This window comes from Belonocnema kinseyi, chromosome 6 (genome assembly GCF_010883055.1).
Source record: "Belonocnema kinseyi isolate 2016_QV_RU_SX_M_011 chromosome 6, B_treatae_v1, whole genome shotgun sequence".
Taxonomy (NCBI): domain Eukaryota; kingdom Metazoa; phylum Arthropoda; class Insecta; order Hymenoptera; family Cynipidae; genus Belonocnema; species Belonocnema kinseyi.
In genome coordinates this window covers 21,861,478-21,880,104 of record NC_046662.1, presented here as the reverse complement: position 1 = coordinate 21,880,104, position 18,627 = coordinate 21,861,478, and the positions used below count along the sequence as shown (strand labels likewise).

At 27.3% G+C, this 18,627-nt stretch overlaps 1 protein-coding gene across 1 annotated transcript in view; it reads right to left on the bottom strand.

The window, feature by feature from the left end:
- The window catches only part of LOC117174387 (inactive selenide, water dikinase-like protein), a 30,218-nt gene extending 13,045 nt beyond the window's left edge, over positions 1–17,173 (bottom strand). Inside the window, exons 1-3 of the mRNA XM_033363476.1 lie at positions 16,608–17,173; positions 11,546–11,650; positions 3,363–3,624 (exon numbers count right to left, since the gene is read on the bottom strand). Of these exons, the coding sequence (XP_033219367.1) occupies positions 3,363–3,624; positions 11,546–11,650; positions 16,608–16,893 (653 nt within the window). The 5' untranslated portion in view covers positions 16,894–17,173. The remainder of the gene's footprint in view (positions 1–3,362; positions 3,625–11,545; positions 11,651–16,607) is intronic.
- Between the last annotated feature and the right edge of the window lie 1,454 nt (positions 17,174–18,627).

Below are 18,627 nucleotides of genomic sequence, written 5' to 3'. Positions count from 1 at the left end.
TTACCGACTGATGCCGATGGAATTGATAGTTAAAAATTTTTTTTACATCTTTTATTATCAAGATTTGTACTTAAACGTAGTTTTCTTTCCTCTCTTGCATTTCTCAAAGTTTGAGACCGATATTTTATGTACAAAAAAAGTTGGAACGTTCAAAAAATGTCGAGGTTCAGAAAAAAGATAAAATAATTTTCAGTGAAGTTCCTACCAAAATGCAGTACCTAAACGTACTTTATTGTACTCTAATACATTTGCCAAAGTTTCAGCTCGATATTTTATTTATAAAAAAAGTTCTTAGGTTTAAAAAAACATTCAGTGAACTGAAAAAGTGAGGTCGGTAATATAGGTATTCAGCTGTGTCATATGCCCTTAACTGTCTTTCTATTGCGCGGAAGCGCGGTGTTCAAAAATTCGACAATTGAATTGGAAAAGAAATGTCAGAATAGTGAAGGTTATATACTTCGAAAATATACCTTTCTATAATTCTAACATTAAAGTTTTGAACACGCAGGAAGAAATAAAAGGGTTAAAGAGGCTGGAGTAAAACGTCAAGAATCGGTAACAGCAAATATAATATTCAAAAGTAATCAAATAAATAAATGATTGATCAATAATGATCAGAAATTGTACTAAAAAAAATTATTTTATAATAATTATTTTATTTATTCATATTTAGCAAAATTATTTTTATAATAAAATAAAAATAAACCTTTGAATTACAATTACACAAATAATTAAGTGTTTTTCTATCCTTTTTTTTAAAAGAAAAGACGAGAAATTATATTTGTATTTTTTATAATATGTACAGGACCAAATTTATAAATAATCTAAACTAATCTAAACTAAACTTTTATCAATTAAAATTTGCCGAATTCAATTTTGAAATTTTTTGTCGACACTCTTGAACGAATGTAATTTTCTATTCATATCCTTCAAAAATTCTAAATTAGATTTAGATATGTAAACTTACGAGGTTAATTGAGAGAGATGCGAAAAAAATGGAAGTAAATAACCTCGATTATTTTACATTTAATTCAGAATTCAATTTTTAAATTTTCGATCGCAACGCTTCCGCGGAATAGAGAAACAGTTAAAAGAAAAACTCATATACATAGAAGTCCATGGAAACAAAATATGTGTTGATACAACGTTATTTCAGCCGAGGCTTCAACTGTTGAAACTTAAACTCGAATAGATCGATTTTATACCAAAAGGATGAATTTTTAACCATAAAGATTAATTTTATACAAAAAGGCGAATTTTTTCCAAAATACATAAATTTTCAAACTAGTTTATTTTTCTAAATAAAAAATATACATTTCAAAGCAAATAGATTAATTGTCCAAAAAAAAACAAAAATAGAATGGTTAAATTTTCTGTTAAAAATCTAATTTTTAACAAACAAACAAAAAAACACGAATTTTCAGCAAAATAATTCAGTTTTATACTGAAATAGTTAAATTTTTAGTTTAAAAAATTCATTTTCAACAAAGTGTAGTTAGATTTTCAACCAGAGATGAATTTTGAATTAAAATGCTGAATCTTCCATGAAAAAATTGCATTTGAACAAAAGTATTTTAACTTTTAACCAAGTTTTTTAATTTTTAACTAAAGAAAGATGAATTCACAACGAACAATGTAACGAAATTTTCGATAATAATTCTTTAGAATTGTGACAAATTCCAACTTGGAACAGGGATTCTTCTCCATTCTTAAATTCGATTATCAAACTTAAGTCATCGAAAAAAAAACACAAAGAAATAAAATTGCAAAAAATGTTTCTTATAATGGAAAATAATAAACATACAATAATAAATTATAATTTAATTAGCGTAAACTGAGATTATCTAAGAAATCTGGGATTATAAGATAAGGTAGAAATCACTTTTCTAAATTGAAAAAAATTATTAACATATTTAAAACTTATATTACTTTGTCAGAAAATTAACGACGCCAAAATGTTGCAAATTCACAAGTCGGCATGGGATCTTCTAGTTTTATTTACCTGCTTCTCTTTAGAGTACTCCATATTAAAATACCCTACTGTATAAGCAGGAAAATGGTTTGAATTTTCAGGCCTCACAACGTTCCCTATGGGTTAAAATAAAGGGACCATAGGGTACCTTTTGTCACGCTCATAAGGTACTTTTTTCGAGCTCAAAGGGTAACAAATTCAAGATAAATTCCGAGGATTTCGGAACAATTCAATTTACATTCATAGGAATTCAAATTAATTGGGAAAACTGTTGAAAATAAAAAAAAATCTATTGATTTCCGTAAAACTGCAATGAATTTAGATGAGTTTAAGATAAATGATAAAAACTCAAGTAAATTAAAAAAATTCAAGAGAATTCCAAAGAATTTAAAAGAATTCAGGGTGAATTCCAAGAAAATGTTAAGATCTTTGAAACCCCACTAATTTATAACACAAGAAGTGACTAATGATTACAAAAAAATTCAAGATAAATTCAAATGAGTTGGAACAATTTTAAAAATCGAAAAAATTTGATTTATTACAATAAATTTTGAGACATTTAAAATAATGTCCTAAATTTAAAAAGCAAATAACTGAATTGAAAACAATTTTAAAAAACATAGCAAAATTAATTGAATTCGGTAGAATTGAGTGAATTTAAAGGGGATTTAAGGTGAATTTATAAGAATTCAGGTTGAATTCCAAATTTTTTCAAATATTTAAAACTCTATAAAATACCTCACTTCTCATGAATAAATATTTTCTGAAATCATGGAGAATGTATTAAAATACATTGAGAGTTTTAAAATCCCTTGAAACCATTGAAATCCTCGGAAATCTGCTAAAATAACGTGAAATCTTTTTAAATGCTTGTACGTCCTGTAAAATAGTTCCATATCTTCCAAAATTCTAGAAAATTCTTTATCATATAATATTTCAAAATCTTTAAAATCACTGCAAATTAATGAAATTATTTTTCAAAAATCCTTGGAACCTGTTAAAATTCCCTAGAATAATTCAAATTAAAAGCTCCTGAAAATGTCTTACAAGTTTTTTAAATACCCTAAAATCTTAAAAAATCCTTAAAAATGATTGAAATCTTTTAAAAATTTCTCGGAACCTTTATAAGTACCCTGAAAAATTTCAAAGAATGCAAGATAATTCAAAACTAGGTATAGACCAAATAACGAATAGTGACTACCCTATGAATTAATTTATTGAATGAAAAGTGACTAATGTGCTTTTTTTCATTTGAAAAGAGTACTTTAGGGACTTTAACTGAATATACGGTATAATAAGGAACATAGGGACCGGTCTATGAGACCTGAATTTTTTTTTCAGTAATTAACATTTCGGACAGAAAAGATAATTTTCAGAAATTGTTACGTACACAATATACTCGTTGGGTTGACACACTGTGGAAGCAACACCTCCAATTGTGCACCATGGATTAACAACAGTTTGGCCCCCCGTGACGGTCGTGCCGGCTTCCAAAGCCGAGTCCTTGAAACCTCTCATGATTAGTGGAACTACAACATCTCTTTCTTTTTCCGTCATTTTGGTACTGACTCCCAACAGCATCAGCATATTGTCGCATTCCGTTACTCCCATCGCGTACAAATCGCTAATGACATTTGCGCACGCGATTTTACCTAAAAAAATTCTCAAACGTTTCGAGTAAAGCAACATGTGAATCTAGTTCAGATAACACAGGGATCACAGTGGTTCAATCAGTCAATTGAAAGACATGAGAATAACAGCTGGAAAGAACCAATTTTTCAAAATTCGCTTTCCAACGATTTCAGGTAACTTTCAAGCAACTTTTAAGTAACTATTTAAATATACACATTACAGGGTCTCCTCAAATCCTGGAAAAAAATTCCCTGATAATTTCAGGGTTATTTTCTATTCTAAACATTTTTCCATATAAAGTAATAAACAATAAACAACAAATTAAAGCATTCAAAGTGGAATCCTTGAATTCCAAACTTTTAACATTGAAGTTTAAAAGTTTTCAATTAAAAAATTGTGTATTAAAATGCTCAATAACTTTCACGTATAAACTGGAAGGTACTAACACTTTTAAATTGAACAGTTTTTAGTGAAATGCAAATAAACTGCAAAATTTAGAACTTTTATCAATTATAGAGTTCAAAGATGATTCAAATTAAGTTCCAAAAACATAAATCCACGTTAACATTTTCAATAGTCTAAAATAAAGAATCAAGCAATGAACTTTAAAAATGTTCAAAAATATATTATTTTAAGTAATTTTAAGCTAGACACATTAAAAAATGAAACAAAAAAATTTTAACTTAACAGTTCTTAAATTAGAAGTTAAATTATTTTTATTTTAAATAGTCTAGGCATCCTTCAAAAGCTTTAAAATTTTATTTCAAAATCTTGAAAAATCTAGAAGTGGTTTTAAATTTTTTCAAATTCAAAATAATTGTTCAATTTTTTGTCATAACTTTTAAATATATTTCAAAATGAATCGAATTTTTTCTATGACTTTTAGAAAATCCTGCAAATTTAAAAAAATTTCATTTCAATTTATAAATAGAAATAGAAAACTTATTATTTGTAAAAATATTAGAGTAATATGAAGAGATACTAAGAAGTTTAAAAAAAATTCGAATTAAATTTAGAACTTCAAATAATTTGAAATACTTGCAGCCGAATTTAAAATAAAATTTAGATTTTTGCAGATTTAAAACAACAAATTTAGAATTTTTCTTAAGATTCTTAGGTAAATTGAAACTGATTTTTCACTTCGAGAAATTATTGTAACAGAAAGTTTACGAAGATTTTAACAGATTTAAAAAATGATCAAGGAAGAACATGGAAGATTTTATTTTATTTGCTGGATTTTCAAAAATTTCAGGATAATTTCGATTAATTCAAAAATATATTTAGAAGTTCTGAAAAAAATGTTAACACGCGTCGTTTAAATTACTTGAAATAATTTCAAGTTTTCAATTAATTTTGAATCTTTTCAAAACTTCTAAAAATCTCTTAAAATTACTCACACTTTTTCTGTAAATAATAAGTGTTCAATTGTTATTTATGCGTCAAAAGTTAACAGTTCCACTTATAAATTAAACACTTTTTAATTAGAGCAATTAAAATTGTAACGCTATGTGATTAAAAGTTCTTCGAAAATCTAAAGATTCAAAGCTTTCTATGTAAAACAATTCAGTTTCAAATTGTTTTCTTTTAAATATTTGGTTTCAATTTACTCGTCTTAAATGAACAGTAAAATATTAAATACTTATTCTTTTTCTACATTAACAAATTTCAAATTAAATGAGATTAAAATTAAATAATTTAGACTCACAATATTTTTAATTTACTAAAAACCTTTCATTATGACTATACTATTATGGATTTATTTTCAAGTTGAAAATAGTAAAACGCACGTTTACATTTTATAATAGCTGAACAAATTAATAGAAATAATATATTAATAAATTTATTTATTAAATTTGATATAAAAAATAATATAAAAGAATACCGGAAACTCTGAATTAAAAATATATTATTGATAAATCATGAAATTTTTTATTTAAAAATAAAATTATCGGAATAAATAAAAGATTAATTTCAATTCTTATCAAGACTTTCGGATTGAAACTGTTACAATCTGGAAATTCTCCATTTTTGAACGGATCTATATTTACAGTTGATAAAATAAAACTGTTTTTTATCAAAAATTGGCAACCTTAAATGCTTTTAATTTTTTATTGTTTAAATCCTCAAAACTGCACTTTAATTATTTAAAAAAATGTTAAAATCGAACTTGGGCAGATTTTTCTTCTGAAAATTCGCAAAATTCCCGGTATTGCGGCCACCCTGTTTGAAAAAATTTTCGATTTTAAAAAAATCTAATTTTAAGTTTATTTAACCTTTAAAACTGCATTTTAACATTCTTTAAATTAAAATATATGCTTAAAAATCTGAGATGGAAAATTTTTTAAGTGAAAGATTTTCGAATTAAGCACTCTAAACTAAATGATATAATAATTTATAAAAATCACAATTTAGGAAATTATTTAAAAACGCTTGAAATTAATGTTGGGCCAAATTTTTATTCTAAAAATTTTGTAATATTCCCGGTCTAAAAATAAATTCACTGTCATTTCCCGATTTTCTCCGGTCCCATAAAATTCCCTGTAATTTCCAGGTTTCCCAGTCCAGCGGCCACTCTGCAATCGACTCCTATTATGTATACAGTTTCGCGAGATTATTATAAATCGTGTTTTTTTCATTTTCTAGACATTCAATTAATACGTTTATATTAAATTAATCAAATATTTGAATAATAAAAACATAATTAATCATTCCTTGAATTTGTCTCTAAAGTACATAAATTGGAATAATACTTTAAATCATTTGTGGTATTTTCTTATGCTTAAAAGTCAGTGCATATTTACAGGGAGGACAGAAGTTTCCGCACACCTCTTTTTTATGACTGATTAAGTTCTCTTAATTTTTATCATGATCGAGCTCAACAAATTTCACTTTAAAGGCTTGATTACTTTTGAAATTCTGTATAAAATGAGCCCAGGATGAAGTCAATTTGTCTATTTTCATAGATATTGCAAAAATAGTGTAAATTTCAATGCTTTCTTAAATGCTCAATAACTTCCAAAATAATTATGATTTTTCAATGTTCTTTGGTTCATTTTGAAGGTATTTTTCACCGTCTCACAAAACCTAATGAGTATAATCATAAAAATTTTCTTTTCAAACTGCACGAACTTCAAATTGTAACAATAAAGTTGGAAAATAAAAAAAAAACATCTTATCTGTAGGCAAAGCAGAATAAAAATTAAATAAATATATATTTTGAGGAAATTTCATAGAAAATTCATAATTATATGTTTGATATATTCTGCAAAAATAGTTTTGTGACCAAAAAGAATATTGCAAATTTTCCAACTTTTTTGCTAAAACTCCAAGTTCTTGCAGCAATCAACCCGTTACAAATATATTTTTTTAGCTCTGGTATAATTAAAATTAAGAGAACTTAATCAGTCATAAAAAGAGGTATGCGAAAACTTTTACCCATCCCTGTATAAAATAATTTTATTCAATTTAAACCGCTTCAAATTTTTAACGTTTTAAATCAAATATTGCTTTTTCAAGAAAATAATGGATTTGTAAAAAAAATATGAATTTTCAATCAAAAAAATTAATTTTCAACCAAATAGTTGAATTTAAAAATTTAAACTAAAGAATATCAGTTTGAAACCAAAAATGGTACAGCATTTAAAAAAATTAATTTGCTAAAGAAACAAAATTTAACTAAAGTAATAAATTTCTAAATAAATTATGAATATTTCTTCGGAATAATTACATTTTCAACCATAATGATGAATTTCCAAACAAAAAGATTAATTTTCAAACCTAAAAAGTAATTTGTTTACAACAAAAAAACAATTTTTCAACAAAATAAATGAACTTTTTACTAAAAACCCTACATTTTCAACCAAATAGTTTAATTTTAAATTTAAAAACAACAATTTAAATCCAAAAATAGAATAGTTAAATTTTCAGTAAAAAAATTAATTTTTGAACCAATCTCATATGAATCTTTAACTGAAATAGTTGAATTTTTAACCAAAAGAATGAAAAAGAGGAATTTTTAACTAAAAAATATATTTGAACAAAAAATTGTAAGTTAAATTTTTAGTTAAAAAAATGCCAATCAAACTTATAAATTTTAAACTAAAATGATAAATCTTTAACTGAAATTGTTGAATTTTCAAGCACGAACATGAATTTTCAATAAAAATTATAAACTTTAACAAAAAAAAAGGAATTTTTAAGAAATAGTTTAACTTTCAAACAAGCTATTAAATTTACATTTCAAAAAAGATGAATTATGAAAAATATGCAAACTGTTGATATTCCAAGCTAAAAGATGAATTTGTAACCAAGAAGATTAATTTTATTCAAAAGAACGAATAAAATAGGTAAATTTTCAGTAAAAAAATTAATTTCAAACCAAAAAACAAACGAATTTTCAACCAAATAGTTTAAATAGAGTCATATAAAGCTAAATTTAGAAATGAATAATCATTGTTATTCAATTTTATATTTCAATTTAAAAAAATTATGTACACTAAAAAAAATCCCTGAAATTTCTAGGTTTTTTCAGGTATATAAAAATTCCCGGACAATTCCAGGTTTTCCAGGTAAGGTAGACACCCTGTCATTAGGAATATATAAAAATCATTTCACGTGAAAAAATTAATTTGGAAATTATGATATATTGCACATATTTAACAGACATATTTGAAAATCTATCGCTGAAACTTTTTTCTTCTCATCCTATAAAATTTCATTTTTGGTTCTTATCCCGTTGTCATTTCGCATTTCTTCAATTTTAGGTCAATAAGGGTATTTTTTTTATAAAAAAAGGGTATTTTATAGATTATTAAAAACTTGATATATTTTATATACTAATAGTAATTTTTGTGCTTAAATAAAGGATTAAAGCTAACTTTGTAAATTTTGTTTAACACCTCAGCATTTTTTACATATAAAAAAATCAGAAATTAAAATATGATTATTATTCAATAAAATAACCAAATTAATAAAATAAGAATTTTTCACATACCCAATTTGCTGACAATATGTAAGTCCAGCCACATACCTAGTAATCACCTCTAATTTAATGATACTTTTTATTTCTGATCAGGGTGGTTGTTTTAATCTAGGAACAAAATTCCCGATCATTTCCTGATGTGCAAAAAATTGTCCCTGTCATTGAAACAAAAAAGTTCTAACTCCTGAAGCAGAAACTTTTCATTTTCAGTAATCAAAACTGAACTAAAAATTAAAGCACTCAAAGTGGAACTTTTTTGAATTACTGTTAATAATAAAGCTCAAAAAATGTTAATTAATTTTTATTTAAAACGTTCCATAATCTACGCAAAAATACAACATTTTAAACTTCCATGAATTAAACAGTTGAAAGATTTTTTGTTAAGAAAATGTAAGTCCACGCTATCATTTTAAGTGCCCTAAATTTAAGAATGAATCAATAAATTTTAAAATTTAAATAATTGTAAGCAATTTCAAGTTAAAATCAATAAAAATTGAATTTTTTAAATCAGAAGATTTTTTTTAAAGGCCGTTTTAAATTAATAATAATTGCTCAAATATTATTCATCAGAACTTTCAATCACAAATTGAAAATGAAAAAAATGGAACAATTTATATTGTAACGATTCAAGGTTTTTTTTTTACATTTTAAACAATTCAGTTTCATATTGTTTGTTTTTGAATATTTAATTATTCATTTTAAATGAACAGTCAGATACTGCTAATTATTGAAAAATTTGTTCTGTTTTTAAGAAAAAGTTTTATATTGAATGGGTATATTTGATTATTTAAAATTGAATAAAACTGGGAAAAAATTAATAAATTATTATTAATTTCGCTCGCAAGTTTGAGCACGCCTAGGGCGCGCAAGGATTGAATCTCGCGCTTCGCGCTCGGATATTTATTCTTTAAATTTGGAATGCTTGAAAAAAACTTTATCAAAAAGATCTCTTTTAGATGGCAGTATTTATATGCGTCTTCATATTCTGAATTGTCTACTTAATTAAGTATAGTCAAAGATGAAGTTTCTCAAAGCTCTGTAGCCTTTGAGGTACATATTCTCATCGTGACACTCGCGCTGCGCGCTTCATTTCCGACAGACATTTGTAAACAGGTTTTGTTGGATTTTTTTCTCGTAACTTTCGTCGTTTTTCCACACATTTTTTTTATTTTATTTTATTTCAACGTTATTTTTCACGAATAAAACAAAAAGTACGCGTCCTATCAAGAAGTGATTCTTAAAAAAATTGTAGATCTTTTTTAGGATAACCATTTTTGTTAATTTATCTTTTTTCGTATCCTTTATAGTTTGTCCACAAAATGGAATTTTTTATTTTCCATTATTTTTTGTGAAATCAAAATGTGAATTTTCTATCTTTGAAGAAAATCCAAAAATTGGTTAGGATAATCGTGTAGGGCTTTCAAAAAGAAATGTTTTTCTTCTCTTGACTTTTTTTTCATATCGTGCGTTTTTCGGCTTCAAATTTTGATTTTCGGCTGATTAAAAAAATTTGGAAAACGCTATAACTCTGATAATTTTCTTTTTATCGAAAAAAGTCATTAGGATAAATTGTTTATTCTTTTTAATACTATTAATATCCGTACATCGAATTTTCAAATTCAGAAAAAAGTGGTCTTTTTAGGTCTTTTAGGACCTAAAAAAAGTGTGCCAAAGATGAATTTGATTCGTTCATTTTTTCGAGAGTTATCGTGTTTACGGACGGACAAACAGACGCCATTGTGAAAACCTGATTTTCGGATTCAGGGGGTCTCGAAACGTTGAAAAAGTGTTATGTCAAATTTCCGACAATTCTAATACTTTCTCAATCATAAATGATGAGAATGTAAAAAGTTTATAAAGTTTCATGGGGACATTTAAATGGTTTAACTACTAATGATTTATTATCGAAACAGTTTAGTATTCAACGTTCAAATCTGTCAATTGTTTCATTCTTAAAAGTCGAAGTACAGTTCAGTTTTTTTAAATGATTAATTTATATTTACAGTTGATCAACTTAAATGTGTCTGCATGTGCACCAGTCGAACAATTAAAAAAACGAGTAAAAAGAAATAGAACAATGGATTGAAGCAAAGCTTCAACTTTAGTATAAAAAGATCATCTTTTGGGAAATGTTTTGTCAGAGGATTAACGACACCAAAATGTTGCATATTCACAAGTCGGCATGGGTTCCTCTACTTTTATATTCCTGCTTTTCTTTAGAGAACTTCAAAATGAAATACCCTACTGTATAAGCAGGAGGAAAAAAAGAGTTGAGATAAAAAATTTATAAGGTGTTGCAGTGTACGACAGATTTTAAATACAAATACAGTTATCCTTTATTATTATTTTTTTTAAATTAAAGTTTTAAAATAATTAATTAATTAATATGTATAGTTGATCAACTGGATATTTATTTGATCTAAAAGCTTTAAATTCAAACACTATTAATTTTTTATTTCTTTATCTTCTAAACTGAATTAAAAAATTCTTTAAATTAAAAATTATATAACCCTGCTAATATGCTACTTAGATATTATTTTCGATTTCCAAAATTTTATTTCTACAACCCACGGTAGCCATTTCTTCACTCTCAAAGTCCTTAAATCAATAAAATTATCAACCAAATCGGTTACGAACACTTGAAATCGCTAGCATCCAAAAAAATCTCTTTGAAAGCATCTTCTTTTCTAATTTCTCAAATTTCTGGTTATTTTTAATGAATCGAAATTTCGTGAAAGAAATGGGAAAAGGGTCGGCTTTCACGATTTTGAAATACTGTTCAAATTTATGGGAGAAAAAGGAAGATTAGGTACAGACAGGGACGAACTGTGATCCCTGGATAAATTACAATATTAAACTTTTTCAGTAATTTTTAATTGCTTATAGCTTGAATTATTTTCATTGGTAATCGAGATTAAATTGCAATATTAATTTGAGAGCGATACTCTTTGAAATCTCACCCATCATGTAAGGATCATCGACTAGAGGGTAGAAAAAATCTGTCGTCTGGACCAAACTCAGCCCACCGTGCCTCAACGGAGTGACAGAGGAATCCATACCAATGCCTAGAAAAGAAAAAAAAATGTCACAATTAGTTTTACAAGCCGCTAATGAAATGAATAGTACTTATTTATATATTATCTGAAATAAGTACTACATAATTTTTTTTTTTGTTAGAAAATTAACGACACCAAGATGTTAACACACAAAATGGCATGGGATTTTCTAGTTTTATTTCCCTGCCTTTCTTTAAAGTACTTCAAAATGAAATACCCTACTGTATAAGCAGGAGGAAATTATTATTTAAAGTTTAAAATTACTTAATTTTAAATCCGTTACATTTACTTGCAGCTATTTGCCATTGAATGTAACTAAAGAATCTTCAAATTGCTGCGGATAGTGTTTAAGGCAGTTGTCCTGCCAAAGGTCAGATATCTGAAAAAATAGTTTTTCTATGATCTTAAGAATCACAATATTATAACTGATGTCATTTCAAATAAAAAAAAAACATTATTTTTTATGAAAAATGTTGAAATTTACAACAAAAATTATTTATAACCATGTTTTTTGCAATTGAATCAATGTTCATTATAAGAAACGACGGCTTTTTTTTTCCTCGAAAAAAATTCTCTACAACTCTCCTGTTTCCAATATTGAAAGTAAATTTTTTATGGCTAAAATCGTTAGAGCAATTTTTGTTTGTTATGAAAACATTTTATAAACAAATATTTATATGTTAAGATTATTTTGTTATTTATAAAACTGGAAACAGTAGAGTTGTAGAGAATGTTGTCCCGGAAAAAAGCCGTCATTAACACTTAAAACCATAGAAAAACTATTTTTTCCAGAGATCTGATTTTTGGCACTACTTCAAATTTTTGAGAGAGGGGCTGAAAATTTTGCGAATCCCTACTGGAATCCCTACTTCTAAATTATAATAAATAATTTAGAATTGAGGAGTTAAACCATTCTTGCAATGGTTGAGCTACTTGAAAATCCTCTACAATACCGTGAGTCTTTAAAATTGCTTAAAATTGTCAAAATTCAATAAAAAATCATACGAGATCCCTTGAAACTTCTGAAATCCCTTTGAAATATCCTAAAGTCTTTTTAAATATTCGAAAATCATTTGACATTCAATTAAAGCTTTTGAAATTTTACGAAATCCCGCTGAATCATCGAAACCATCTTTTACAATCTCTTTAAACCCCTTCAAAAATCTTCGAAATCTCCTTAAAATATCCTGACATCCTTAAAAAAAATGAAAAGACTTCGGCACCACATGATATTCTTTAAAAACACGTGACTTACTTTGAGATCTTCAACATTCTATAAAGTTTTTCCAGGTCCCTCTTTTCACATCAAATAATCAAATAACCGTCTGTGAAATCTTTGGGAATATTTTTAAGCCTTTGCAAAGTCTTTGAAATCCTTACATTTTTGAAACCTTTGTGAAATATTTGGAAATGTTCTAAAAAGAAGTTTTTTTCTAACTTGTATTTTAAAATCGTTTAAAATCTTTGAAATCTAACATCTTGCGTACTGTAACCTTTTTGAAATATTCCTTTGAATTATTTTGTAAACTTTTAAAAACTGGTGTATACCCAAAAACCGAGTTATCAACCACTCGAAAACTGTTTAAAAAACAAAACAAAATTTTCAATTCAAGGTTCTCGTGAAAAATTCAAAGAGACTTTCAGGTTTTCAAGGTTTAAAAAAAAGGAAAATTCCAGAATATTTCAATGTAGCTGGAAACGTTAAAAATCCGAGAAAATATTATGAAATCTTACGAAATCCATTTAAAATTAATTGAAACTCTTAAAATCGATAGAAATCTAATAAAATCTTCCAAACCCCATCAAAGTTAGTCGAATTCCCACCAAATCCTTAATTATTATACCTTTTGAAATCCTGCTAAATCCTTTGTAATCTCTAACATTCGGGGATATACTTTTAAATCTTTCGAAATCTCTTAGAATCCTTTAAAATCCAGCAACTCATCGAAACACTAATAAATTTCTAAAATGCTTTTGAAATCTTTTACGGTCTAATGAAGTATCTTCAAGTTCCTTCAAATCTTCGAAATTTCATTAAAATCCCCTGATACCCTCAAAATTTAATAAAAGTTCCTTATAATCCTTTTTGTTTTTAAAGTTAGAAATTCTTCAAATTCTGTAATATATTTTGAAATCTTAAGAGGTCGCTTACAATTTTTGAAATACCTTTAAAATTAATTGAAATTTCCTAAAATAATTTGAAATCCATTTAAATAAACTCGAAATTTCTTAAAATCCTTTATAATATTTGACAATCATCTGAAATCCCGTAAAATCATCGTAATACCACTTTATTTCTTAATATCCGTTAAAATCCTTTGTCCTATCTTTAAATCCCTTCAAATCTTACTAAAATCTTTCGATCCCACATTAAATTCTTTGAAAACTCGTGACTTGCTTTAAAACATCTTAAAATCCTTCAAAAACTGCGAAAATCCTTGAAATCTTCAACATCCTTGATATTGCAGTAAAATCGGTAAAAACCCGTTAAAAATCCTTAAATATTTTAAAATCTGACGAGATCCCTTGAAATTTCTTTAAATCCGTGGGAATCTCTTATTAATCGTTCTAATCGAAGAAAAAAATTCCCAGTCATTTCCGGGTTCGCAAACACTTTTCACATTCAACAAAATTTAAAAATTCGAACTAAAGCCAAACATTTTCCCAATTGAAATAATTGCAAATAAACTACAAATTTAAGCATTCAAAGTGGAACTCTTGAATTTTAAACTTTTTTAATTGAAGTTTAAAATTTTGTATTCAAGTGCTCAATAATTTAATCGTATAAAATGAAAAGTACTAACACTTTTCAATAGAACAATTTTTAGCGTAATTTAGATAAACTGCCAAATTTTCAATACTCTAAATTAAAGAATCAATCAATGAATTTTCCAATTTTCAAAATTATATTATTTTAAGTAATTTTAAGCTAGAAACATTACCAATGACAAATAAATTATTTGTTTTAACTTTACCAGTTTTTAAATTACAAATTAAATTATGTTTATTTTTAATAATTTAGGCATACTTGAAAAAAAGCTTTCGACTTGTGTTTCAAAATCTTGCGAAAAAAAGTTTTTTTTTTTCATCATTTTTTTCAGAACTTCTGAATATCTTTTAAAATTAATTGAATTTTCCTACAATTTTTAGAAAATTCTGAAAATTTTCAAAAATCTATTATTTGCAGAAAAAATTAGAGTAATTTTAAGAGATACATAGAAGTTTTGAAAAGGTTGAAAATTAATGTAGAGCTTGAAATAAACGAAGTGCGGGTACCGACAAATTTCGATTATTTATACCTTTATAAGCTTTTTAAGAATTCTGAAGGGCTTTAAAAGAATACAAACATCTTCCTAAGATTCCTAGGAAAATTGAAAATGATTTTTTATTTAGAAAAATTATTTTAAGAGAATATTTAAAAAGATTTACAAATTTACAAAAAAAAAAATAACCTAGAAGATTTCAAGGATTTTTTTTAATGTGCAGGATATTATAAAAATAGTAGGAAAATGTCGATTTATTTTAAAATTTATTTAGAAGTTCTGAAAAAAATGCCCACATAATTCATTTACATTATTTGGAATCATTTCAAGTTTTAAATTAATTTGATCTCTTTTCAAAACTTTAAATATCTCCTAGAATTACTTAATATTTTTCTAAAAATAGTAAGTTTTTAAAATTGTTAGTTATACCTAAGAATTCAACAATTTCGCTGACAAATTAAACATTATTTAAATAGAACCATTAAAATTATAACGTTAAAAGTTTAAAAGCTCTTCGAACCTTTAACGATTCAAAGCTTTCTATGCCAAACAATATAGTATAAAATTGTTTGCTTTCATATATTTGGTTTCAATTTACTCATATTAAATGAACAGTCAAATATTTCTAAATATTGAATAATTATTTTTCTTTATTAAAAAATGTCAAATTTAAGGGGTTAAAAGTTCAATATTTTAGATTGATACAATATTTTTAATTCAATTAAAAATGGAAAATTCTTAAAGTAGAAGTTTTTTGAATCACGCATGGTAAATTAAATCATGTGATAATTGAAAAAGATACCAATTCAACTAATTATTTTAAAAAAAATTGTTGAAATCGAAGCTCGACAGATTTTTCTTCTAAAAATTTGTCAAATTCTCGGCCAAAAAATAAATGCACTGCAATTTCCTGGTACAGCAGTCAATCTGAAGAATTGATTAAATCTCTAAGCTTAGGAAATATCATTAAATACTGCAAAATTTTTATAATTTTTTAAAATACTTTTATAGCACTGGAAATCTTTCAAGTATTTTGAAATCCCTGGAAATATAGTTTACGTTAAAAAAAAATATCAGTAAGAAATTAAAAATCTTACGTAAAAAGGGGAGGGGCCATCAAAATGTTACGGATCTTTAGAATAGAATAAGCATTTTAAAAAACAAGCCTTACGTAATTAATGGACGTTCCCTGACAATTTTCTCCAAAACAATGCTTTAAATTCAAATTTCGCGGGTAAAATGAATCAACAGAAGATCCCTATAAAAATGGCGGGAGACAACGTGGCCGCCATAATGTCAGGGGCGAATACCATCCCGCTCCGTAAAAAATTCAAAATAATCAAATTCGTAAAAACAATTAAAAAATATTAATCCCTTGTAACCCTCAAAACAGGCCCAATGAGAATCAATCCCATCCAAAACTGAATTGGCCCAAAAAAAATTGCAATTCTTTACAACGATGACTCTCAACCTCAATCTCAGTTTAAAGGAAATTTTTTTTTACATCAGAAACAATAAATCACCTTTAACTGACAGAAAAAAAAATAAAACAAAAAGGAATCGCCTGCGGTACACATAGAAAATTGTTGCCGGCATCCCAAAAAGTGAGACGTCCATTATCTCTAAAAGTACGGCTGAGACCAGTACCAAAAATATGCAAAAACGAAAAGGCAAAAGTCAAAGTGCACGTGGCAGGTACTCACCAATGCGGGGGATGGCCATGTGCATAAAGTGGGCATGTTCATGATCCTGGGCGCTACCATCGTCTGCCTGTAGTCCCTCTAGGAGTTTACCAAGAATCTCCTGAGGGACTTTACACCCTCATCCTTTTAAATCCGCAAATCGTGTGAGACGGAAGGTTGCGTCCAGGTCATGTGCCACCGGGTCAAATGGCCTCCGCAATGCTAATGCATTTTGATTCCCTGCCAACTCAAGTTGAGCTACGGACAGGGCGTCTTGAGTGACCGGGGTTCCCTGCAGGTCCGCCATCTTGTTCTAGACTGTACTCCACTAAGCCGGCTTGTTCACCGCTGGCTTCGCGATTGCACGAAAGGCCCTCTTTATTTTCAATTCACTGCCTTTGCACCAGGGTTCTCACTTGAATTGCAACGCCGTTGTCTGAGATGTAAACAACTTGAGCAACAATCACAAACAACGAGGGAATTTGCAACGTGCGCTATATGCACCGACGCGAACTCAGAGTAAACGGGAATTATAGTTTTTACACCGGCGTCGACTACGCGGGATCACGATTGCTGGCAAAATGGACGCGAGCAGTTAGAACCTGCCGGAAGAACGCGCATCGCCCTACCCTGGCCTTGCGGGATGTTGATTGGCTGGATTTGAAATTGCGCGTGCGCATTTAGCTCGCGGGAACAGGCACATGTAGAGGATATTCTGGACCCTGGGCTTTTGACGTACAGAAGCATTGTTTTCACAGCTTGGTTTTCGCCTGTTTCATTGTAGATCGCAGGGATGATGCTTGGTAGAGGTTGGTTCAAAAATTGTACAGGTAGATTCAAAAGTAGAGGGAAATTTTCTGGAGTGTGAAATTTTGTTTATTTAATAAGTTTAGGAAATTTAATTATTAGGGTGGTTTAATGTGAAACATAATGGTTTTAGAAGAGCTGGGTTCAATTTAATTTAAGGAGGTTTTAATATATAAGGGGTTTTAGGAGCTTTTGGCATTTGCGTTTTGTGGAGAAAATTCATTGCTGCGACATTGCAAGAGAAGTTAGTACATTCAGGTGGAGCACGTTTTTTATGAATGAAAATAGATATGGAGTGAGAAAAAGAATATAAGTAAATTTGAAGTGTTTCCAGCTTTTTATTTAGATACATATTTAGTTTATTGAAGATGCTATTTTTTAACAGTTTTATTATATTTCAGGTTGATTTTTGTTTTATACAAAGAACACAAAGAGAGCGGGCCTGTATAAGGTATTGCTCATTTCTACTTTGATTTATTTCATCTTTCCGTACTTCAAAAATTTTAAATAAAATTAAAAAGCAGGCAAATTAAACAAGTATTTTTTAATAATAATAAATGCCGTTACCCTGGAAATAATTTAAAAAATGTTAAGTGATAAGAGATCGATTGTTCTTCTATTTTATTATCTACAACAATTCCCTTCAATTTTTTTTCAGTAACATATATCACTTATTAGTTTTTAAATGTCTTTTTTAATTGTAGAAAAATGGCATATTTTCAATAGTTTTATCAAGTTTTTGCAGCACTCTCATTATAAAGTAACCATTTTTATCTCGACCCTTTTTGTATCCCTATGGGTTGGTAAACACAAATCATGTATAGTGCTCCTTGATTGGCGGGCTAAAAGTTTATACAATTCAAATAATTTCTACACAAATTTTCAAATCTACATTTTTCATATATCGATGTATGTGCAACTTTTTTCTGTTCACCATATCTCGAAAACTAAAAGATGAAATCATATGATCATGAACTTTGTACGATTGGTAACCCTGACGGATATCCTGATCTGATAGGATTTTTATCTAAAATCGGCCATTAATAAAAGTATTTTTTTTTACTTAACCAAAAAAAATTACTTTCTCATATATAAGCAGAGTACATTCTTTTGAGATCTGTAAATTTAGAGATCTCCAAAAAAATTACCATATTTAATGTTTGTATGAAAAAAAAACTTTTTTGATATTCAAAATACAACAATAGGATATTTACACGGAAAAAAATGGATGTTT